General features: G+C 40.1%; 1 protein-coding gene across 2 annotated transcripts in view; it reads left to right on the top strand.

The window, feature by feature from the left end:
- The first annotated feature begins 597 nt into the window (after positions 1-597).
- The window catches only part of KDM3B (lysine demethylase 3B), a 69,078-nt gene continuing 43,594 nt past the window's right edge, over positions 598-26,081 (top strand). Inside the window, exons 1-5 of one of the 2 annotated variants that reach the window (XM_043588963.1) lie at positions 598-908; positions 16,394-16,561; positions 21,469-21,582; positions 23,090-23,195; positions 25,249-25,373. In XM_043588963.1, coding sequence (XP_043444898.1) covers positions 714-908; positions 16,394-16,561; positions 21,469-21,582; positions 23,090-23,195; positions 25,249-25,373 — 708 coding nt within the window. In that variant the 5' untranslated portion in view covers positions 598-713. The remainder of the gene's footprint in view (positions 909-16,393; positions 16,562-21,468; positions 21,583-23,089; positions 23,196-25,248; positions 25,374-26,081) is intronic. The other variant, XM_043588969.1, reaches the window with a different exon arrangement.

Genomic DNA, 26,081 nt, shown 5'->3' on the forward strand with positions numbered 1-26,081 from the left:
GTATTACAACATCCAGTGGATGTAGCACATTGGTCAATGGAAAGGAACCTATGAAGTACTAGTAGTATAGAATAGGATGGTACCATGTTATGGGCCAGTGAGAAGACAATGTGTCCCAGGGACCAGTGGGGAGAGTTTTCTAAAAGACAATGACAGGACTGATAGGGCATATTTTCAGGATAGGAAATGAATAGTTATTGCGGTGCTAACTGCTGAGCTCAAAACGCTACCTCTAGGTACCTTGCCCCTCAAGCCCCCTACCCCAGGAAAAGTCTTGGGTGTCCAAGGCGGGTAAGCTACAGCCTTCTCACATATGGGACACCCCAGAAGGAAGGTTGGGACCAGGATGGTACCAAGGAAGACTGAAGGGCCCCGCCCACTTCCCTACCCCCGCCTAAACTGCAATTCCCCTCCCTGCCGCAGGGGGCACTGCAGGCCCGGGGGAGGTTGGGGCGGAGCGCTGCGAGGGGCCCGGAGCTGCCGTCCCGCTCCAGAGCGCGGGGGGCGCTGTGCGGGGCCCGGGCTGCGGCTCCGCTCCCGGCCACGGGGGGCGCTGCGCGGCGCCGGTGGTTGGTGGTGGCTGTTGGGGGGGGGGTGGGGGGGAGCCGCGGCCGCGGGTGGTGCGGAGGGAGGCCTTGCGGGCGGATCGGGCGCTCAGCGGCAGAGGTGGTGGGAGGCGGCGGGTGGGAGCGCGGGTCTGGCCGGCCCTGGCGATGGCGGACGCGGCAGCCTCCCCGGTGGGCAAGCGGCTGCTGCTTCTGTTCGCGGATACCGCGGCCTCGTCCTCGGCCTCGGTCCCCGCGGCGGCGGCGGCGGCGGGTGGAGATCCGGGGCCTGCGCTGCGCACTCGGGCCTGGCGGGCCGGCACAGTGCGGGCTATGAGCGGGGCGGTGCCCCAGGACCTAGCGGTGAGTGGCGGCCGAGGCAGGCACTTGAGGCCGGGGCTGCGGGGCCTGCGGGCGGCCTCCCCGGGGGCCTTTGTGAGGGGGCGGTGGGGTGGGGGTGACCCAGTTCCTCGCCCCCAGATCTCCTCAGCGCCCCCCACCGGCTCCTCGGCACCCCGAGCTCTGGCCGGCATGGCTTCCGCGTCGGGGTGAGCGCCCCGGTTTCCCCCGGGGGGCAGCCAGGGCGCCAAGAGCTGCTGCCTCCACCCGACAGGCCCCGCCTCCTCAGCGACCCCTTTCTCAGCGTCCCCCCCCCCACACCCCCAAAACACGCCTTGCGAGCAGGCTCCCGAACCCTGGGCTCCTGGGCCCCTCAGAGTTCGGCTGGTGCTGTCGCTGCTCCCTGAAAGACGCGGACCTGTAGTTCGCAGCCTCCCTGGAAATCTGCACCCTGTTCCCTTCCTCCCGGGAGCCCCGAGTGGGGCGGGAATGTGGGCAATTGTGGGAGGCACAGAGGCTGCAGTTAGAGCTGCTCGGGGCTTTTTTATCAGGCAGTTACTTCCTCCTTGTCTGAGCCGGGCTTGGCCTGGCGGTCTCCAGAAAGGCCAGCTCTCAGGACTCTCCAGGCTCCCTTTCTCTTTGAGCTTCTGGGTGACAGGAGCTGCGGTTGTGGCTGTTTTTGATAAGTTTGAGATCTGTCTTAGGAGCGGAATGGGGCTGCTAGGTGGTGCTTTTTTGCTCCCAGCTCGGCTACTCCCTCAACCCTGGGAGATGTTTTGTTTTGAAACTTTGTGTTGGAGCTTGGGCGTTTTTGAATACTTGGCCTTGGTGTATTTCGTGATTGAAGTTATTCAGTAAAATAGAACTTAACTAGCATTTGGGACCTTGTGTTATTTTTGTTAATGTGGCGGCACAATATTGTCTTTGAGCTTTGGCAAGCCTCTTTAGTTCCTCATTCTGATAGCAGCCCTAGCTTCTCTGTTAAGACTATGAAAATAGGGAGATTCTTTTGGAATGTAATAGACAGAAGGTAAATTTTCGTGATGAACTTGCTTCTGCAGATATTTTATTTGCTGTAAGTGGGAATGATTTCCTGAGATTTGATGTTAATATTGTAGGCTTCTGATACTCATTTTTCTACCTATTGATTAGTGGTGTTAGGCTTTTTTTTTTTTTTTTTTTTTTGCTTTTTTTTTTTTCTTTTCCTCTGATATGCAGGCTTTATGGGTTGTTTAGCTTGCGGCTGGCTTAGCCTTTCCTTCTGCTACTTGAGTTCACATTCTTTGATCTTTCTCCATGCTAAATAAGAAAAGGCTGTTTGGGCATTTATGTGGCTTCAGTGGGGCGAATTAAAAAAAGCTACCAGGAATATAAAGGGATGAGGGTGATGCTTAAGGGGGGGATTTGGTTGTAAAATACTCTGTGCTTTCTTTAAAAGATTGCTTTCTAGGTTGGGATGGGGGAGAGGTGTCTATCTCAGATCCAAAAATTTACTCCCATAAATGAAAAACATAATTAGGATCCACTATTATATGCATACTTCGACCTAAGGCCTAGTCTGCCCTAGCTTTTCAGTTAGAATTTTATATTCTAGTTGTTTCCTCCATCAGATGAATTGCTAATGAGCTCTGCACCTGAAATGGCTACCCATTCACTTTGTTGTTTGCTGAGCTCCCTAAGGACAGAGGTTTTTGAAGCTCACTGAAATGCTGGACACCTACTAAGCTAAATACTGAATAATTTTACCACTGGGCTCATGAAGTGGTTTCCCAAACCAAGTAAAAAGTTGCAGTGATTCTTGGAAATTAAAGTTAAGGGTACATTAGAAGTGTGTTGGGGTCTCTCATGGAGCTGTGTGCATACAGAAGCAAAGGCAGATTTAGTTTTGAGAATAAACTTAAGCTTGTATGTATATTAAGGGACATAGGTGAGAAAACTACCACAACAAAACTCACAGCCTTTAGAATTTTTCACCAGTTTGCAAAATTGCTCAAGAATTACAGTAGCTATGTTGAGGTTCTGTTAATGACAATGACTAGCCTAGAATGAGAACTGGACATTTGTTTTTCTTTTTCATTAAAGAGATTTCCTTTGGACCCTAGACATGTGGGCCTTTCCAATTTGCACCACACACGGTAGTAAACACAACCGTCTTCCAATCAAAAGTGTTCTTCCTGTACTCACGGGTGGAGTTTTCAAGCAGCTGGCCTGTGATTGGGCAGATTTTCATTCAGTTAGTTTAAGATGTTTTCAGGCATGCTTGGTTTTGAGCATTGCATAGCAGGGCGCCCCCTGTTAAGGATGAGTAATTGAGGGTTGGATGAATGAGTTTTTGAAGTGATTGAAAACACTTTTCAGTTTTAGGCTCCATTAATGGTCTCTTTCTAAATATTATTTGATCCTGAAATCTTTAAAAATGTAGTCCTGCCCCTTTTAATGAACCCTTTTCTGGAAAACAATACCAAAGCCATGTACTTCCTTAAGATGAAATATGAAAATAGAAAAGTCAGGATCCTGTTGATTGGGAGTTTGGTTGGTAAAGGTTTGCTAGAGGGCATTTTCATCTTCAAAGCTATGCTGACAAATAACTACTGAGAATTTTAGATGTAATAGGACAACAGCTTTTTACCACTACCCCCCCCCCCATGGAGTAGTAGCTTTATTTGTATTTCAAAATAGGCCTGTCCTGTTATGTTTAAAAAAAAAAAAATGTGTTGCTGCAAGATTAGTTTAATGGGTTTCTATGCATTTATTTCTGATTCTTCTAACTGTCCTCTTTGTGTTCCCAATCATTACTGGTCCGTATAAGTTGCAGAGACCTTGGGACCTTCATATATGTAGGTGTGGTAGTTAAACACACAGACCAAAAAAACAAAACAAAAACAAAAACATGGGTTTTCCTTTTTTTATTAAAAGGCAAAACTTCTATTTTGTGAAATGTCTAATAACCAAAAGAATACACAGGAAAAGCCAACAGTATCTTTCACAGGCTTCCACTTTGCAAAAAAAAGGCTTTGCTTGTCTTTTTTAATTTTTTTAAGTAAAAAAGCCCAGAGTGGGGCTTGAACTCACAACCCTGAGACCAAGCAAGGGTCACATGCTCTGTTGACTGAGCCAGCCAGGCACCCCATTATCTTTCTTAATACTGGTACAAAAAATATAAAAACATTCATCTGTATAAAAAAGGTTGCTTTTATTAGTGAATAGTATCATACTGCAGCCTTCCCCTCCCCCCCTTTTTTGTAAGGACTTTTTTTTTTTTTAAGATTTTGTTTTTAAGTCATCTCTTTACCCAGTATGGGGCTCAAACTTAGAACCCCAGGATCAAGAGTTGCATGCTCTATGGACTGAGCCAGCCAGGCACTCCTCCCCTTTTTTCCATTTACCATTATACCATGGACATCAATACCTATAAATCTTACTCATCCTTTTAGATAACTACATGATATTTCATAGAACGGATGTACCATCATTTGTTTAATCATTCCTCCTTAGCCTGGATGTTCAAGTTAGTTATATTTTTGGCACTACAAATAATGCTGTGCTTACTAAACTTGTACACATATCTTGTGTAATCATGGTTTTGTTTCTGTAGTTTAGACACCTAGGAGTGGGTTAGGAATTCTAGGAGTATATGAATCTTCAGTTGTATTAGATAATACCAGGTAGTTTTCCACTAAGGTGATAGCATTTCTTATGCCCACCAGCAGTGCATACATGCAATGCTGGTTTCCACCTTTCCCATCACTCGTGTCATCAGTCTGTCTCTTTTGGCAATCTGATGGGTGAAAAATAATACCTAGCAGTTTCATGACTACTGGTCTTTTTCTATCTTTATTGGCCTTTTATATTTTTAATGAGTTATATACCTATCTTTTGTCCATTTAAAAAAAAATGGGAGTCTTTTCACTCTGTACAAGTTCTGTGCATTTTAAGGATATTAACTCCTTTATCCCTCAGGTGTGTTACAATTATTTTCTCTCGTTTGTCTTTGAACTTTATGAGTTGTTTTGCCATACAGAAAAACAAGATGTTTACATCATTAAATTTCTTACACTTTTCTTAATGGTTTCTTTACTTGCTTGGGGATAGCTCCTTGCCCTTGAATCTATGTAAATGTTATTTAATGTTTCTGTATTTTTAACTTTAGATCTTTGGTCTGCCTGGAATATTTTTGTAAGTGGCATGTGCGGTGGGGGATCTAACTTGCTTCCTACTGAGTAATCAGTTGTGGTAGCACCAGTTTTATTAAATAAACTATCCTTTTCTTGCTGTTTGTTAGAATTAAATGATTCTTTTAGTAGCCAATGATTTGTTTTGAATGTGTATCTTAGCTATTAGTATATCCAGCTATCCAGCTATCCAGAATTTGCAAGAGGAGTAGAAGCATATCTGCTTTGTTTTTATCCCTTAATCTTTCATCTTTATCTGGCAGAAAGGTGGACTCTAAAGTACTCCTTTCCTTTGATTCCAGATAATGTAATAATTGTAGCAGTGTCCAGGCTAGTACCATGTTTCTTCTATCTGGGAGTCTTCCAAGAGGAATGAAAACTTATCTGTATCTGCCTTATTTTTTTACGTCCTCCTCCAACCTTTCTTCCTTGTCTCAGGTTAGGTAGACTTTAAAATACCTCTCTACTTTGTTCCTAGATAATGATTATAATCAGGTCTAGGACAGTACTCTGTTTCCAGGGCACAATCTCCACCTATGTTCACACAAACGTAGAACTCAGCCCTAATTGAAATGGGAGTTAATGATTATCCTTAAGTGTCCTTTACTTTTAATTCCAGGAGTTTAATAAAAATCTGCCTGGTACATGATACACTGTTTATTAAAATAAATAGAATATGTTTTGTGGATCAGTGTACTGTTTACAGAACTGTAAATAAAAGTGAGATTATACAAAAGAATATGTAATGTTTAAGTGTGAGCCCCTCTAATGTTTTTCATCTTATTTCTCTTAGAGCAGGAGGTCTATTTTTGAACCTTAAGGTCTATTTTTGAACATTAAGCCATCCTTGAGTTTTTCAGGCACTCAAGTGCTTCATATAATTCATTTTTTTAAAAAAAAGTTTGTCTTATTGTGTGTGTATAATTGTTAGTAGTTCTATCTTAATTTGCATTCTTTTGAGTTTAGAGCTGTGCAGTATGTCCACCAGTGATCACATACTCTGGCCATTTTGTCCATCCAGCATCCTCTCCCTTTAGTGCACAAATATTTCCTCTTAATTACTATTTATTTCTAAGAGTTGCTTCACTAATTCCCCACCTGCCAGGGGCTCAGTCCCTCCTTTAGTACTCGCTTGCCTACTTTTTATCTCCGACTTGTTATGGTTGATTCACTTGCCCCACTTCCCTTCTTGTAAATGGTGGGTGAATAACTGTAAATGGTGGGTAAGTTACGTGGCCTTTTCTGTTGTTAGTGATTTTCTCAACAGCTGGAGTTGATTCCTGTAGGGTTTGCTTCCACAAGGCCTGCGGGACTGACACCTGTTGCTGCTTCTCAGTTTTTCCACTGCCTTTGACCGGTTGGTGGTTTTTAAGCGCTCCCGACCCCACTATCCCGACTGCCAGAGTGTCTTTTACCCTTGTTCTGTAGGTGGATAAAACCTACCTGATGTTCAAGTAGTGACTCATATATATGACCTCTCTCAGTTTTGCAAGGGTAAAAACTCCATTTGTGTGTGTGTGTGTGTGTGTGTGTGTGTGTGTTTAGGGGTAATCAGGCTCTGGGGAACTGATTCTCACTAACCACACTCTCTGGAGACTGATTTGTAAATTCGCATATAAGGTTATTAATTTACAGTAGGAGATACACCTATCCAGAGATCTGCACACAGAGCCTCTTCCTGGTCTACTCACGAGACCAAATTATAGATACGAAGGACCCTTGGTGTGCAAAGAATCCTATGAGGGAAATTGGGTGTTGCCAAAAGGATGTTTATAGCAAGCAGCCCTGATTCAGTGATCCTCCACTTTCTTAGTACTTTTTGGCTTTTATTGCTTTGTTTCCCCTTTCCTCTTTGCTTTTAATATTAACCATCAAAATCCTATAAAGAGAAAGTTTGTCCATTCCAGGTTCTACCACCTCTATAAAGCCTTTCTGAATCCCCAACATGTTATTTTTTTCTTTGCTGTTGTAGCACTTTGTGATATACCTCTTTTGGAATATTAATCACATTTTTCTTCTTATAGATATATAACAAGATATATAGCTTATTTCCTCTACTAAATGTAAGTTCCATCAAGAACAGAATGTGAATTTTTCTGTTAGTATTTTTAAGAGGTCTTTTCTGACTACCATATCTTAAAAAGTAGACTAGGGGCACCTGGGTGGCACAGTCGGTTAAGCATCTGACTCTTGATGTTGGCTTCGGTCATGATCTCATGAATCATGGGTTTGCCCCGTATCAGGCTCTGCACTGATGTTGCAGAGCCTGCTTGGGATTCTGTCTACTTCTCTCTGACCCTCCCCTGCTTGTGCTCTCTCTCTCTCAAAATAAACTTACAAATTTTTTTTAAAGTAGACTATGTAGAAGCCAGTGTTAGATTGTTAACTTTCATTTCTGATTTCTTACGGAATTTCTGCTCTGTGGCCTCCTGTTTTAAGGTGTTTATAATTGATCTTTAACTTTTTTTTCTGTTTATATATATATATATATTTTTTTTTTTTTTAACGTTTATTTATTATTGAGAGACAGAGACAGACAGAGCATGAGCATGGGAGAGGCAGAGAGAGGAGGAGCATAGAATCCGAAGCAGGCTCCAGTCTCTGAGCTATCCTCACAGAACCCGACGCAGGGCTTGAACTCACAAATCGCGAGATTATGACCTGAGCCGAAGTTGGACACTTAACCTACTGAGCCACCCAAGCACCCCTGTTTATATATTTTTATGGATATGGACTCACTACTAATTTTTTTGTCTTGAGATTATTGGAATCTTATTGGAGACCCCAATCCAAGGCCCATTGTCCACCTGACTTGTCACGTTAGAAGCTTTAGATGTTTTATTTTTGTGGTTTTGTGGTAATGCATGCCTGTAATACAAAATGAAGTTAATTTGATAATAATTTTAAAAGTCATCCCTGTATGTCACAACCAATTAGAAACAGCTGTTCATATTTTGATACATATTTTGATACATATTCATCTAATCTCTTTTTAGAATTGTCAGAAGTTGAATTCGTACTGTATTTTCAGTTTTGTGTTTTGCTATTTTACTTAATGTAGCACTTTTCCTGTATTACTGAAAACTTTTGTATATGGGTAATTTTAATTTTCTTGGGGCTTTATTTTCCACAGGTAACATGTATTGCTCTCGTAAGTGAAAGGAAAACAATAAAAGCTCTTTAAGAAAAATTTTATAATTTTTATTCTGGATAAATTATTAAACTGTTCCTCTTTCACTGAATATTGAAATTGTTTAAGATTTTAGACTTTATCAATAATGCTGTGTGAGCATTTTTGTGAATAAAGCCTTCCCTCTGTTTAAGGTTATTTCCTAGAATTATTGCTAGGAGTGGTTATTATGAAGACCCAGAGTATGCACATATTTAAGATTCTTGATAATATGTTTTCTTGTTTTTAAATCATACCAATTTATAATCTGACCAGTAGTGTGAGTTTCTTAAGGAGTGCATGTTTTTCAGGAGCCCCAAATCTGCTAGACATTTTATGCTTTCATTTCATTTAATCCTTAGACAATCCTTTGAGGTACTTACTGTCCCTATTTATAGGCAAAGGAAATGAGGCTCAAAGAGGCTAAAGTGTCTTGCCCTGGGCTACACAGCTAAGAAATAAGGAAGTTGGGATGCAAATTCAGTTCTTTATGATGCTACAGCCCCTAAAAACACTATATATTTGTATGCTTGAGTTTTTATTTAGGCTATCCTTATGATACTCAAGTACTTAACATTTCATATTTTGTAGATGTTAGAAATTGGGGGGGGGGGTTGATGAGGTTAATTGTTAGAAAGCTATCTCTTGGGAAAAAAAAGAAAGCTATCTCTTGATCAGATGAACCATATAGAAAAAATTGTTTTATATTTGAAAACAGCCGTCTTCTAGACGTGCATCATTCCCCATCTTGGCTGTCAAGATACCCCACAGTTTTGTAAAATCATTTCTTTAAAAAAAATTTTTTTTAAGTTTATTTGTCACAGAGAGAAAGAGAGCATGGGTGGGGGAGGGGCAGAAAGAGGGAGACACAGAATCCGAGGCAGGCTCCAGGCTCTGTCTGAGCTGTCAGCACAGAGACCGATGGGGGCTCAAACTAATGGACCGTGAGATCATGACCTGAGCCGAAGTTGGACGCTCAACCTACTGAGCCACTCAGGCACACCTGTAAAATCATTTCTAATAGACTTTACATTTTGTTTAGAATCATTTAAAAAATAAAATTCAGCTGGTAAATTTACAGATCTTCTTGGCTTTATTCAACAATACCTGAATCAACAGCATCCCTTCGAGCTGATAGAAAGGAGCTCCAGAGAGCTGTGCAAAATGGAAGACTTTAATAGGCAGAAGGAGGTGGCACAAGGTGGTTATTCTAGCAAAGAGCTGATTGTTTCAGACAAGGTTACCTTCCTTTGGGGGAGAGCAGGGGTCCATCAGGCAGATTACCTCTCTAGTGCTGACCAGGTAATTCCAGATTTACTGGTTTAAGATTCCCTTCCTAGGAGAAGTTAAGTTGTGGTTTGATGACTTGCGCTTAGCACAAGTGACTCCATTTTGGGCTTGTGCCTTTTTTAATGGTATGTATGTAGGTAGAAAATTGGAAAACTTAGGGACTTCGGGAGTTGAGTTAATCTTCCATTTCTCTTACTCTCAGCCATCATCATCTGTTATTTTTATCTCTGTAGTTTCTCAAATACACTTTGTTTTCCATTCATATCTTTTTGGAGTAAGCCTTTTTCATCTTTTTACTGGATTATCATGACTTTGTAATTGGTCTCCCTGCCTCCAGTTTCTTCTTCTGTAATTAGTCTTCCACCCTGCTCCCAAAGTTAATTCTTTCCTTTTTAAAAAGTGTTAATTATTTAAGCATTATATGAATATAGATTTTGTTTTGTTTTGTTTTTAAAAAAGCATTTACTGATTAAGGCAAAAATGCTATTATCCCCTCTGTCCCAATCCTCCTATTCTCTCACATACACATCCTAAAATCTGCAACCAGCTTCTTTTGCATATAACACATCTTGGAGATCTTTCCATGTAGTCTTCTAGATATATCTCATTTTTTAAAACTTTTCGATATTTTTCCATAGTATGAATAAAGTGTTTTGCCATTCATCTAATTATAAAATACTTTGTAATTTCTATTTTGATTTTCTATTTAAATTGAACATTGAGAAGTTTTCCCACAGATGATATTATCTTTATAAAACATTGTACCATGTCTTCCCCCTCCCCATTTAAAACTATCAGTGGCTCCCTCAAGGCCTATATCAGGGAACATAAACCCACTTGTGTCCAAGGTACCAGGTGTATGAAAACAGCTAGATGACAGACTAGAGAATATAGTGGATTGGCAACTGGAGAGTGCAGATACTGCCTACAGATGTTCAATGCACATTAAAAACAAATCAACAAAAAAACCACTCTGCTGGCCAAATATGATACCTTTGCCACCAGGTTTCAGTGCATCATGCATTAACATGCCAATCAGAGCCCTTACAGCTTACTTACTAACAGCTGCCACTGCTGCCTGGAACACTCAATCAGCTTTTATGTTTCTCTTCCTTTGCACCTGCCAGAAAGTCTTTCTCTGCCAGAAGGCAACTTGTCCTTTTAGACCCAGCTTGTATACTACTATCCCTTCAGTGAAACCATACTAGTTTCTCAAGGCAGATATGTTTTCTAGCCTAACATAACATGTTTGTTATTGCCCTTATTACACAGCTCTGTAATCATTTTTATACCTCTGTGTTGACTCTTTCGGGGTGTGAGTCCCTCCTGCCAATTGCTACCGTTATTCACCTTGATATTCTTGGTCAGTAAATGCTTTGTATATACATAAGAGATGTTCTATTTTTGGTGAGCATGACTGAATGAATAACTTTATTAATTATAGTAAGAGTAGCCTTAGGCAGAACCAGACCTCAAGCTGATATTAACACAATAAACATGAAAGCTTATATTACTCAGGTTACTTAGTTAGTATCTGATGTTATCAAACTTAGGAGAACTTAATTGATTTTATTAAAGAATTTCTTTGGTTTTAATGTCACTAAAATAAATGTAAGTCACATATATACCATAAAAGGAATTTTGAAATGAAAGCAAGAGTTTTACTACTATCTCTCCTTAACTCATGAAATATTTTACATCTACTGCTTGAATTCTAGCTATAGCATGTGTGGTTCTATTTGCTATTTTTATTCTAATAGTAGAAATTTTTAAAAGACTTTTTAAATAATCAACTCAAACTGTTTTAGTCTTGTTCTATTCAGATTATCAGCCTGTCTTGGTCATCTGTGACTCAGTTCAACCACAGCCATTGATTTTTTGTTAGTTTATATACCTTCTTCCTCTTCTCTGGTCTTGCCACTACCATTTTAAGAGTTCATGTTGTAGGTACTTTGATCTGAAATTATTGTTTACCTTATATGTTCTCCTTTGTTCCATTACCTCAGCTAGGAAGTAAAGCACAGTGCTAGGGCCAGAAATAAGCCTTAGTGTTCAGAGAACGTGCTTACATATATCCACATTCCATATTGCTCTTAAAACAGATTCATATTGGAGCTCCTGGGTCGCTCAACCAATTCAGTATCTGACTTAGTTTTGGCTCGGGTCTTGATCTTGCAGTTTGTGAATTCAAGCCCCTCATCCAGCTCCATGCTGACAGTGCAGAGTCTGCTTGCGATTCTCTCTCTCTCCCTCTCTCTGTCTGCTCCACCCCTGCTCGTGCTCTCTCTCTCAAAGTAAAGAAATAAACTTAAAAAAAAAATAGCAAACATTCATACTGTTAGCCTTGAACTGTAGCTTGATCCCAGAATGTGTAGCACTGTTGTTGTTGTCAAAGTAAACACTTCATTCCATATATGTCCTTTGCTGGGGTGGGTTGAAAGTTTATCTCCTTTAAGTTGGGTGAAATCTGGTTTTTCAGTAATTGAACTTTTCCCTGATGTTTTCAGGTAAGTGATGATAGGATTTCTGAATATTAACTTTTTGAGTGTTGAAGTTCTTTTGTAAAAGCAATAAAAATTGTTATAGCTATAGTACAATGACTTCTTTTAGTATTGTATTTGTGTATTGCTATAACTTAGAATTTTGTGACTCGCCTTTGATTTTTAAAGTGGTTTCAGCATCACACCTTGCCATCAGTCACCGTGGAGCCTCAGCCTCTGGTTTTCTGAGTGATGCCTGGTAGCGTACTCAGGGTCAGACTCAGCCAGGGCATTTAATACTCCATGCTACTTTTCATGCCGTGCAAGGTTTTGTCTGTCCTCCAGCCATCTCCTCCTCTTGATATCAGTTATGTAATGGTATCACTCTGGTTCAAAATCCAAGTCATTTTTAAATTTTCCTTTATCCTTTTATCCAGCCATTCATCAAGCTTGATGATTCTTAACAACCACAAGTCACTTTTCTTCCTAGTCTCACTGCTCCCACTCTAGGTCATGTAAGAATACTCCCTATAACCTTCCCCCAACTCCAGTCTGTCTGTATCCACTGGTTAGTAGCTGAATTTCCTTAAAACCAACTACTCTGTTCATATCTTGACCTCATTTAGAAACCCTTTAATGACACTTGTGTGCATGCACACGTATACACACCCCTCCCATTGGCAGCTAGATGAAGCCTCAATTTTTTATCCCAGTATTCAAGGTTTGCCACATTGACTTTGTTTTTTTTTTAAGCCTCATCTCTCACTCCTTCCCCCACAGTCTGCTTATATAGCTCCTGGCCATCCTAGAACTTGAGTGGACTTTTGGGGGGGGGGGTAGGGGGCTCAGCCCATATAAGTCCCCTCTGCACCCTTAAATTGATCTCTCCTGCCTCTGAACATCCCCCGTAGTTGATTTTTTTACTTTATTTCTCCTTATTTTATGGCATATTATGCTTTTGAATCCATTACTTTATTTGAACTTCACAACCAGTCTATGAGATAAGGAAGACAAGTGTGTCTTATCACAGGGGAGAAAACCAAAACTTGAGGAGGGAAGAGTGACTTGTCCAAGTTTTGGGGTTAATAGGGTAGACTTCAGGGTGCCTGTGTGGCTCAGTCGGTTGAGCATCCAACTTCAGCTCAGGTCATGATCTCGCGGTTCGTGGGTTCGAGCCCTGTGTTGGGCTCTGTGCTGACAGCTCAGAGCCTGGAGCCTACTTCAACTGGTGTGTCTCCCTCTCTCTCTGCCCCTCCCCTGCTCGCTCTCTCTCTCTCTCTCTCTCTCAAAAATAAATAAACATTAAAAAAAATTTTTTTTAATTTTTTTTTAAACATTTATTTATTTTTGAGACAGAGAGAGACAGAGCATGAATGGGGGAGGGTCAGAGAGAGAGGGAGGCGCAGAATCTGAAACAGGCTCCAGGCTCTGAGCTGTCAGCACAGAGTCCGACGTGGGGCTCGAACTCACAGACCGCGGAGATCATGACCTGAGCCGAAGTCGGCCACTTAACCGACTGAGCCACCCAGGTGCCCCAATATTAAAAAAAAAAAAATTTTAATAGTGTGGAGCTGGTACTCAAATCCAAGTCTCCTGGAACATAAGCCCCAACCTGTGTTTATTATGCTGCTACACCTTTCTTGGTGCCTGAGTCTGCACATAAGTATAAGTTTGATTATCTCTTTCCAATGGTCTGCAAGTTATTTGAAGTTGTGTCTTATTCCCTTGGAACGTTTATGTATATATGAGTGAGCCCATTCATGTATTAAATATATTGCAATTCATTGTTCTCCTCTTTCTCAGTAAAAATTGTGCTTCTCGTTTCTGAACCTTGTTTCCCCACTGTGTGTGTGTGGGTGGGTATGTATATGTGTGTTTAATCAGAAGTGAAGCTTGGTATATTACAATAATAAAACTGGAGCTTTATATAGTGGATTTGATTTCTGGGATAACTTTTCAGCAACGCACTCCACATTCACAAGTATGCATTGACTGTGAAGAGATTAAGCCTAACACTAGGCTACTGCCCAGTGCTTTCACACTTTGTGAATGTAAGTATCCTAGATTTTCATTTAATTTTACCTTTAATTTTTATGTTGAATAGATGAGAACATGTATACCATGAAAGGCTGATATGAACTCTAACAATTTTAATGGATTTGAATTTTATTCATTGTATCATCTACACATATTTTAAAAATAACAGTACATACATGTACTGGAAGCTTCGTGTGAGAAATTTCTTACTGTGCCAAGAGGTTGGAAAAGCATTGCTTCCCTGAGTAATTACTTTGTTTTCCTTTTAGACGGTGGGAGGAGCTCCTGGCTCCTCCAGTTGGTAGAGCATGTAAGTTCAAGCCCCATGTTGGGTGCAGAGTTTAATTAAAAAACAACAACAACAAAAAAAAAACCAGGCACCTGGGTGGTTCAGTCTGTTCAGTGTCCAACTTTGGCTCAGGTTATGATCTCGCAGTTCATGAGTTCAGGCCCGGGGTCAGGCTCTGTGCTGACAGCTGAGTTTGGAGCCTTCTTGGGATTCTGTGTCTCCCTCTTTTTCTCTGCCCCTCCCCCGCTTACACTCTATCTTCTTCTCTCTAGATTTTAAACAAATAAACATTACCAAAAATTTTTTTAAAAAAAGATGCTGACAGTGGAAACTATGCAACTAACCTCCTCATTTTCAAATTGGCCTTTAGGAAGCTCAGAGGCACATGTATCACTCAGTCATACAGCTGTATAGATCCTCGTGGCCAGCTTAAGTTTTCCCTTTTACACTTTCATAGTGACTTCTTGTTGTAGTTTGCTTGGCCTTGATTTTTTTTTTTTCATTTGTATTTTGTCATTTTATTGCATGTGCTTCTCAAAAACCAACTAAAATCCTATGAAAATGAAGGGGCTATGAATAAAATAGTCTTTCACCAGCTATAATTTAAGTCCTGGGTATTTCTATGCTAACTATTGATACCTGTATGCATATGTCTTGCTCTTTATGCTGCATGTGAAACATACTCAGAATTTATAAAGAAAAGCCAAACCTAAGCATACTAGTTATTAGAAAAATGTAGTTTTGGGGTACCTGGGTGGCTCAGTCGGTTAAGTGGCTGTCTTCGGCTCATTCATGACCTCACAGTTCAGGAGTTCAAGCCCTAAACTGGGCTCTCTGCTGTCAGCATGAAGCCCACTTCGGATCCTCTGTGTCACTCTTTCTGCCTCTTCCCTGCTCCTGCGGGTGTACTCTCTCTCTCTGTCTCTTTCAAAAATAAATATTATTTAAAAATTAAAATTAAAAAAAAAAAAAGAAAAATGTGGTTTAGGGGCGCCTGGGTGGCTCAGTAGGTTGAGCGTCCAACTCTTGATTTTGGCTCAGGTCATGATTCCTGGGATGTGGTATCAAGCCCTGCGTCAGGCTCCACACTCAGTGTGGAGCTGTCTCCCTCTGCCCCTCTCCCCCGCTCGCACTGTCTCTCTCTCTCTAAAGTAAAATAAAATGAAATAAAAGAAAAAAGAAAAATGAAGTTTTGTTTAATCTGAATCACTTTTTAAAACTTTCTGCACTGTCTATGTAACTATATCTCAAAAAGTAGAGTATCTCTGCTGGGAGGAAGCAAAGTATTGTTGATGTTGACAGCATGCCTCTTCTAACAGATATGAGATCACTCCTGGCAGGGGCAGTTAAAAAATCCACATGCAGAACTGGGAAGGAACCTTTTTTTTGGTGTTCATCCTTTGAATTTTATATCATGTTCATATATCACCTATTCAAAAAAATTCCTCAAAGAAGTTCACTGGGGTGCCTGGGTAGCTCAGTTGAGAATCCGACTTCTGTTCAGGTCATGATTTCAAGGTTTGTAAGTTCAAGCTCTGCATCAAGGTCACTGCTGTCAGTACAGAGCCTGCTTTGGACCTCTGTCCCCCTCTCTCTACCCCTCCCCTGCTTGCACACTCTCAAAAAAAAAAACAACATTTTTTAAAAAGTTCTGTCATATTCAGTACAAGTGTAAAGAATTTCTCTCTAACCTGTTAGACTATGAGCTCCTTAAGACCAGGAAATGTGCTAGATTTCTCTATTTCTGAACCTAGCATGGTGTCTCATACATAGTAGGCCCCTAGCTGGTGTGCATAGATGTAAATTGGAAACCAAGAGTTACAAATTTCAATAGGATAACAGCTAAAAATTGCTAACTGTGGATGTGCCCCCTTAACTCTGCTACCCATTTCAAAGTGAAGCTGAGATCAGCTTCCTTGCTCTGAAATAAGATGGATTTTTATTGAAATTCATCAAAAGGACTTAAAAACAAATTAGAATTTTTCCTAGTCACAGTTTATGTCTGTTTATATATTATAATGTGGGATTTTTCCAAATGTGACCTCCAAACTCCTTTTTATCTCTTTTTGCAGATCTTTGTAGAATTTGATGGCTGTAACTGGAAGCAGCACTCCTGGGTTAAAGTTCATGCTGAAGAAGTTATTGTGCTTCTGCTGGAAGGGTCTCTGGTGTGGGCACCCCGGAAGGACCCAGTCCTTATCCAGGGTACTCGAGTCTCAATTGCACAGTGGCCAGCCCTGGTGAGTGACTTACTGCCTACGAACATATTTGAGCTTTACTCCTGTACTATAACTGTAACTATGGTATTTATCCAATAGCTGAACTCCTGGGGCACCTGGGTGGCTACTCAGTTAGGTGTCTGACTTCAGCTCAGGTCACGATTTCACAGTCTGTGGGTTCAAGCCCTGCGTCGGGCTCTGTGCTGACAGGTCAGACTGGCCTGGAGCCTGCTTCAGATTCTCTGTCTCCCTCTCTCTCTGCCCCTCCCCTGCTCGTGCTCTGTAGATCTCTCAAGAATAATAAATACTTTTTAAAAAATAGCTGAACTCTTTAGAGTTCCCAAAGCATGTATATTCCTAACATACTTTTATTCTGATGCTGCTGAAGCAGAAAGTGGGAGATCTTTTCAACTGTCTTCTGAACTTGTTTTGTGTTTTTGAAATATAATTAACATACAGTGTTTATATTAGTTTTAGGTGTACACTATAATCATTCAACAGTTCTATTCATTACTCAGTGCTTGTAGTGATAAGTATTTCTGAAGTTTGACAAAATAATGCCATAAATTTAATCCTCTTTATTTCACTCATGGCCCCACCCATCTCCCCTCTGGCAACCACCAGTTCTCTGTATTAAAGAGTGTGGGGTTTTTGTCTCATTTTCTTTGTTCATTTATTTTGTTTCTTACATTCCACAAATGTGGAGTGCCTGAGTAGCTCAATCGATTTAAGCATCCAGCTCTTGATTTCAGCTCAGGTCATGATCTCACTGGTCAGGAGGTCAAGCCCTGTGCTGGACTCTGCCCTGATAGTGTGGAGCCTGCTTGGGATCCTCTCTCTCCCTTTCTCCCTGCCCCTACCCATCTTGGCATGCTCGCATGTGTGCTCTCTCTCTCACTCTCTTCCAAATAAATTAACAGTTAAAAAAAATCCACATATATGTGAAATCATATGGCATTTGTTTTTCTGTGACTTATTTCACTTAGCATTATACCCTCTGAGTCCATTCATGTGGTTGCATATGGCAAGATCTCGTTCTTTTTTTTTATGAATGAATAATATTTCTGTGTGTGTGTGTGTGTGTGTTCTTTATTCAGTTATGGATAGACATTTGAATTGCTTCCATGTCTTGCCTGTTGTAAATAATGCTGCAGGAAACATAGGGGTGCATGTATCTTTTTAAATTTGTGTTTTCGTTTTCTTTGGATAAGCACCTAGTTGTGGAATTCTTGGATCATATGGTAATTCTACTTTTAATTTTTTGAGGACCTTCCATACTATTTGCCACAGTGGTTACACTAATTTACCTTCCCACCAACAGTGCAGGAGAGTTTTTGTTCTCCACCTCCAACCCTTTTTGATACTCTCCATTCAGACAGATAGATGTGAGGTGGTATCTTGTGGTTTTGATGTGCATTCACCTGATGATTCGTGGTGTTGAGCATCTTTTTATGCACCTGTTGGCCATTTACATGTCTTCTCTGGAAAAGTGTCTGTTCAGGTCCTCTGCCCATTTTTAACTGGATTATTTGGACAGTTGTTGGTGTTACATATTTTGGATATTAACCCCTTATCAAGTATATCATTCTCTATGTATCTTCTCCCATACAGTAGGTTGCCATGTCATTTTTTGGGTGGTTTACTTTGCTGTGCAAAAGCTTTTTATTTTGGTGTAAAATCCCAATAGTTTATTTTTGCTTTTGTTTCCCTTGCTGAGATGTATTGAGAAAAATGTTTGTATGACCAATGTCTACAAAATACTGCCTTGTTTTTCTTCTAGGAGTTTTATGGTTCCAGGTCTTACCTTTAGATGTTTATTTTTGTATATGTTGTAAGAGAGGGGTCCAGTTTCATTCTTTTGCATGTAGCTGTCCAGTTTTCCCAGCACCATTTGTTGAAGAGACTGTCTTTTTGTCATTGTATAGTCTTGTGTCCTGTCTCAGAGATTAATTGATCATATAAGCTATAAGCATGGGATTGTTTCTGGGCTCTTTATTCTGTTCTGTTGATCTCTATGTCTTTTTTTGTGCCAGTGCTGTATTCGATAATATTTGATACTTTTATTTCTAAAGAATTTTTTCACCTTAGTGTTTTCTCATGTAAGGTTGTGAAACAATGTTTGTAATCCTTAAAGCCTTTTCTTTCCATAAGAACTCTTATTTTTTTCCCCAGCCTTACTGAGGTAAAATTGACATATAACATTGTGCAAGTTTGTAACAATATAATAATTTTATATATATTGTGAAATGATTACCACAATAAAGTTAGTTAACACATCCACTGTTCACAGAGTTAACATTTTGTGTGTATGTGGTAAGAACTTTGAAGATTTAGTTTCTGGGGTGCCTAGGTGGCTCAGTCAGTTGAGCATCTGACTCTTGTTTTTGGCTCAGGTCTTGTTCTCATAGTTTGTGAGTTCGAGCCCTGCAATGGACTCTGTGCTGACATCATGGAGCCTGCTTGGGATTCTCCCTCTCTCTCTGACCCCCCCCCCCTCCCATTTGCATTCTCTGTCTCTCTCAAAATAAACTTAAAAAAAAAGAAAGAAAAGATTTACTTTCTTAGCAACTTTTAAGTATACATTATTGTTTTTTTAATGTTTAATTATGTTTAATTAATAATGTTTAATTATTTCTTTTTGAGAGGGGGAGGACCTAGCCAACCTAGCCGCTCAGGTGCCCCACATCATTGTTAACTATAGTCACCATGCTGTATGTTAGAACCCCAGAACTTATAACTGAAGTTTGTACCTTTTGACCACATTCACCACATTTCACATTCCCCACTGCCCACACCCATAGGAACTATAGATCTACTCTAGTTCTTTTTTTTTTTCACACGTAAGTGAAATCATACAGTATTTCATTTGCATTTGTGACTTATTTCACTTAGTTTAATGCCCTCAGGTTTTATCCATGTTGTAAATGGCAGGATTTCCTCCTCTTTTTTTTTTTTTTTAAATTTTTTTTTTAATGTTTATTTATCTTTGAGAGAGAGAGAAAGACAGAGAGCATGTGGGGGAGGGACAAAGAGAGTGGGAGACACAGAATCTGAAGCAGGCTCCAGGCTCTGAGCTGTCAGCACAGATCCCTACATGGGGCTCGAACTCACCATGAGATCATGACCCAAGCTGAAGTCGGACGTCCAACCAATTGAGCCACCCAGGCACCCCAGATTTCCTCCTTTTTTATGACTGAATAATATTTCTGTGTGTGTGTGTGTGTGTGTGTGTGTGCATACGCGCGTGCATACGCGCGTGCACATGCATGCACATACACCTCACATCATTCCCCGTATCCATTCACCCATCACTGGAGGCTTAGGTTGTTTCTATATCTTAGCTGTTGTGAATAACACTGCAGTGAATGTGGGTGTGCAGATAATCCTTTGAAATGGTGATTTCATTTTCTTCAGATACATACTCAGAAGTGGGATTGCTGCATCATATGGTAGTTCTGCTCTTAATTTTTTGAGGAGCCTCCACACTGTTTTCTATGGTGGCTGCACCAATTTATAGTCCCACCAACTGCAAAAGGGTTTTCTTTTCTCTGCATCCTTGCCAGCCCTTATTTTATTGTCTTTGATGATAGGTCTTCTAACAGGTGTGAAGTGATGGCTTCTTGTGGTATTGATTTGCATTTCCCTAATAATTAGTGTTGTTCACCCCTTTTTATATACCTATTGGCCATTTGTATATTTTCTTAGGAAAAATGTCTATTTAGGGTGATTTGCCCATTTTTAAAGTCAGATTATTTGGTCTTTTGCTTTTGAGTTGTATGAGTTCCTTATATATGTATTTGGATATTAACCTCTTGTGTGATACATGATTTGCAAATATTTTCTCTCATTGCTTACGTTGCCTTTCATTTTGCTGATCATTTTTTTGCTATGCATAAACTTTTTAGTTTGTTATAGCCCCACTTATTTATTTTTGCTTTTGTTGTTTGTGCTTTATTATTATTAAGTTTTGTTTTCTGAAGTTTGACAAAATAATGCCATAAATTTAATTCTGAGAGTATCCTTTTGTTTCTATCCTGTTAGCAAAGTAAAGGCATAAATGGCTACATTTAAAAAAAAACCTACTTCTATGGCTAACCAGATCAAATAAATAATATTCAAAGCAAATTTTCTACTTAATTGATTATATGTAACATCATTTACTATACTCTCCTTTTTCATTTGTTTTTGTTTATTTGTTTGTTTGTTTGTTTTTTCCAGTTTATTCATTTTTGAAAGAGACAGCATGAGTTGGGGAGGGACAGAGAGAGGGAGACACAGAATCTGAAGCAGGCTCTAGGCTCTGAGCTGTCAGCACAGAGCCCGACTCAGGGCACGAACCATGAGATCATGACCTGAGCCGAAGTTGGACACTTAACCGATGTAGCCACCCAGGCACCCCCTTTTTTGTTTGTTTTTAAGTCCATTTCCAGTTGAACTTTTGGAAGAAGCTCAAATGGACATGGGCCCCGGGTGACTTTTATAAGCTATTCATTTATGAGACAGCAATATGTATTCACCCATGAGCATTTATACCAGTGATTATTTTACATATCTCCCAAAGATTTTAGGAGTTCTAGAGATGATAATGTTGTAAGTCTTTATTTTGGGAATTTACTGTAATTTAGCCCTCTTGAAGCCTGGCAAGATTAGTCAGATCCCTAGAGGTAATTGGGAATTTCTTATTCTTTGTGTCCTTTTCAGCTATAAATAGGAGTATTGGGCTGAGTTTCTGCTCTAGTTTGCTTCCTATGATTATTTGTGGGGTAGATGATGGGTTGGGAATGTTTTATGCTTTAGTTTATCTGTATTTACTGGGGTGAAAGATACATTAATGATGGATACTGTCTCTAAAGTTAGAGATGTGGATGAATTGTTACCTATTTTCTTTTCTAAGTTCTAATCAATTTCTTGTCATTTCTGTTTCATAGACTTTCACTCCCCTAGTAGATAAACTTGGTTTGGGTTCTGTGGTTCCAGTTGAATACCTTTTGGATCGAGAGCTTCGTTTCCTGTCAGATGCTAATGGATTGCATCTGTTTCAGGTACTTAATACTTCCTCTAGTCCTAAACTTATTTCCCTCCTGGCTAATTTGTTTGTTGATTATAAATATGTTTCCCCTTTTCTTTTAGTATTGAAACAAGTGCTTCCGTTAATTCCCTGTGCATTTTAAAGCTTTTCTGCTACCTTGAAAGTCCATTCAGTGGCTGAGACTTGTTTCCTCTTCAGCACACCCCACCCTACCTTGAAACCACTTAAGACTTAAGACCACAATTCTTTTTATTATTATTTTTTTTAATGTTTTCATTTTATTTCTGAGAGAGAGAGAGAGAGCACGCAAGCAAGCAGGGGAGGGGCAGAGAGGGATAGATACAGAATCTGAAGTAGGCTCCAGGCTCTGAGCTGTCAACATAGAGCCTGACATGGGGCTCAAACTCATGAACTGTGAGATCATGACCTGAGCCAAAGTTGGATGCTTAACTGATTGAGCCACCCAGGTGCCCCAAAGACCACAATTCTAAGGGTCTCCTCAGAAGGTGGTTTCACAGAGGTGGCTGCTTGTATAACTTGAGGGGGCCTATACTTAGGTCAGTGGCAGACAGGCTGGGAGTTTGGGCTTATTCCAAGCAGCATTAAATATTAAAGAGCTTAGGTGTATCTCTACTTAGAAAGAAAAGGGGTAAATTAGTAGTTTAAACAAACTAGCATCTGAGTTAGAGTTTGAAAATTTTTGGATGGTAATATTTATTTCTCACTTGTAAGATTTATTGTCTGAAGGCTAAAAATTAGGAAACTTCTAAGTTTTGCTGTCTTATTGAGGCAGCCAAGAACAGTATTTCCTTAACTGTGTTGTGTGAAATATTAGTGATGATTTCTTTGTTGATATGTCTTCCTTTCTCTTTCGGCCTCACTCCCTCTCACCACCCTTACTTTATTCATCTTTGCAATCTTAGTGTTTATATGAGTAGGCACTCAGTAAATGTTGAATAAATATCAACATATACCAAAAGATTTACATGGGATAAAATATTTTGTGGTCATATATGTGTGAGAAACCTAAACAATTTTTTTTTTACATGTCTTGTCAGAACCTTTCATCTGCTACAACATATAGAAAGATAGAGTATATAGTATTTCCTATATAATTAAATGTTACGAGCATCATTTTTTGCAGAACATCTCATGAGACTAGGGTTCTACAGAACATTCTTTGGTGGGGTGCCTGGGTGGCTCACTTGGCTGAGCATCTGACTCTTGATTTTGGCTCACATCATGATCTCACAGTTTTGTGAGTTTGAGCCACATCTGGCTCTGTGCTAGCAGCGCGGGGCCTGCTTGGGATTCTCTTTCTCCCTCTACCCCTGCTCGCGCTCTCTTTCTTTCTTTCCCTCAAAATAAATTTAAAAAAACAAACAAAAACAAAACAAAACAAAAAAAAACATTCTTTGGCACTGTCAGTATAGAGCTCCTCAAGGGTATGATTTTCTCACCTGGTTAGATATTGCTATTTATTTTAATATTCGGTTGTTTTCTTTGTTTGTCTTTACCAGATGGGAACAGATAGCCAAAACCAGATTCTTTTAGAACATGCTGCACTGAGAGAAACAGTTAATGCTTTGATCAGTGACCAGAAGCTACAAGAGATATTCAGTCGAGGTAAGAACAAGCAGTCTTCTGTCCTTGAATCCTGAATCAGGTGTGTGGTCAGTGTTGAAGTGATAGTATGTGAAGGACACCATGCAACTCTAAACATTTGTGTTTCTTCTTGTGGGTAGAGTCCAGAGTGTTTCCAGTTAGCAAGATCTCTAGAATAGATGGGAAAAATAGAATCTCACTCAGACCACAGTTACCTCTTTAAATTACATTTCATAATATCCAGTTTTGTTGTGAGTTTTGTTTTGTTTTGTTTTCCATTTCCTAAATAGTTACCAAGGACAAATCTTGTACTAAACACAATGTTAAGGAACTAGAGCTAGAAAACCTCTGCCCTTATTGAGCTCAGTGTCTGTGAGGTTCCTAAGGACTAAAAAGACCAGTAACATAAATAACAACCTAGAGTGCAAGGTACATGTTCATAAAAGAAGGTATCCACAGACTCGTTCACATTAACAACATGTTATTTTTTTAAGAATTAAAACAAAAGAATCCTTAGCTGTTTCCTGTTCAGATACAGATTTTTGCCCAAGAGTCTACATAAACAATATTTATCCTTTCCTTCGTGTTGCACATCTACTCCTCTTTTTTTCTGAGCCTCTTGAAAATCATGATTTTCAGTGAAACAGCGTCCTTGGTTCTCTTTGTCAAACTGTATCTGAATGGGTAAAAGTAGGAAAACTGGCTTATTTGGAGAAGGAGAGTATCAGCATAAAGTGATGTTTAATGGTCAAGGAAAGATATGAAGGAGGAAAGAATGTGAGAAAAACTTGATAGAAGAAAACTGGACAGAATGAGAAGTGAATATGTACGTGGATACATAGAGAAACATTGAGGAAGCTTCATTATAGTTGTGAGAGATAATAATAATTTAAAATAAGTGATGACTTAACTATATAGTCTCAAATGTATGAGATAATGCAGAGGAGAGAAACTGTCCTTCTTGGAGGGCAAATGAAATTGCAGGGTAAGATTACCTGCTGATAAAGTAATATCTTTAAAACTTTGTTTTCCTAGGAAGGCAGGTGCTATGTTTGTTCAGACTATTACTAGTGCAGAGGCTGGAGACCTCAAAAATGGAACTCTCCACCTATTGCTATTGAAAGTCAGCAGAGTACAGATGGTTATCTAACATTCCTATGGTCACATGACAAAATAGTATGTTCAACTTACTGACCTCCCTTTTTTGTTGTTTTGAGATTTAAATTTTTTATTTATTTTGAGAGCAAGAAAGAACGCGCCAGCCAAGGAGGGGCAGAGTAGGAGAAGGAGAGAGGGAGAGGGAGAGGGAGAGAGAGAGAGAGAGAGAGAAAGAGAAAGAGAGAGAGAGAGAATCCCAAGCAGGCTCCGCACTGTTAGCGCAGAGCTGGACTTGGGGCTCAATCCCACGAACTGTGAGATCATGACCTGAACTGAAATGAAAAGTTGGACACTCAACCAACTGGGCCACGCAGGCGCCCCACTGACCTCCCATTTTTTTTTATATGTGTATATCAGATGAGATACGTCTGATAAATTTTCTTACTACCTGTAGTTTTTGTTTGTAAGTTTTGTCTTCTATTCCTTCTAGAATTGGAAGATTCAGATAGGGTGAAATCAGATTTGGAATGCTACAGAATCTCCACATAGAATTTACAAAGATCATGAGGAAAAATTATTTTGTTTTTAAGTGGCTTAATAACCATTTTATTCAGCTCTATACAAGAGAAGTGAAAGTGCTAAATATTTACACCAAAGTTTTCTTTCTGCTTTTATTTATTTTTTATTTTTTTATTTTTTTAACATTTATTTATTTTTGAGACAGAGAGAGACAGCATGAACGGGGGAGGGTCAGAGAGAGATGGAGACACAGAATCTGAAACAGGCTCCAGGCTCTGAGCGGTCAGCACAGAGCCCGACGCGGGGCTCGAACTCACGGACTGTGAGATCGTGACCTGAGCCGAAGTCGGCTGCTTAACCGACTGAGCCACCCAGGCGCCCCTCTTTCTGCTTTTAGAAAGAACCATGAATTATAACTTTGCCAAACATTTTCAGTACTGACTGATCTCTCCTGTAGGTCCCTACAGTGTTCAAGGTCACAGGGTCAAAGTATACCAGCCAGAGGGGGAAGAAAGTTGGCTCTGTGGTGTTGTAAGCCATCAAGACTCCATCACCCGTCTTATGGAAGTGTCTGTAACTGAGGTGAGGTTTGGGGTTATTTCCTTTACGATTCATCCATCCTCTTACAGAGGATGGTGTAGAGAAAGGGAGCATTTAGCTATATGTAAGAAGACTTAGGTTCTGTCTCCAGCTCTTTCACTTAATGACTGTATGATCTTGAGAAAGGCTATTCAACTTTCTTAACCTCTTTGTTCTCATTTGTAAATTAAGAGATAATTAGGTAATCCCCCAGCCCCACCTCAGCACTGTTTTGGGAACTGGGATAGTAGATCTGAACGTGCTTTGCACTCTGTAAAACAGTGTAAAAATGTGAAGTAGAATTATCATTATTTTATCATATCCATAAAGGTTAGTAGTTTAAAATCTAGTCAGTTAGCATTTGCTTCTGTAATGCTTATGCCACTCCCCTTTGGACGGTGAACGTATCTAGAGCGACCTGGAGAATTGTCTCAGAAAAACAATAAATGAATGGGTTTTTTTAACTTAATTTTGAGAGAGAGAGAGAAAGCGCGAGGGAGGGGCAGAGAGCGAGAGGGAGACATAGAATCTGAAGCAGGTTCTAGGCTCTGAGCTGTCAGCACAGCCCGACGTGGGGCTTGAACTCTTGAACTGAAAGATCATGACCTGAGCTGAGGGTGGATGGGCTTGACTGACTGAGCCACCCAGGCGCCCCTAGATGAGTGTTTTGAGGCAAACATAAATGTATTTATCTTTGAATTGGTTTCAGAG

This window comes from Prionailurus bengalensis, chromosome A1, assembly GCF_016509475.1.
Source record: "Prionailurus bengalensis isolate Pbe53 chromosome A1, Fcat_Pben_1.1_paternal_pri, whole genome shotgun sequence".
NCBI classification, from domain to species: Eukaryota; Metazoa; Chordata; class Mammalia; order Carnivora; family Felidae; genus Prionailurus; species Prionailurus bengalensis.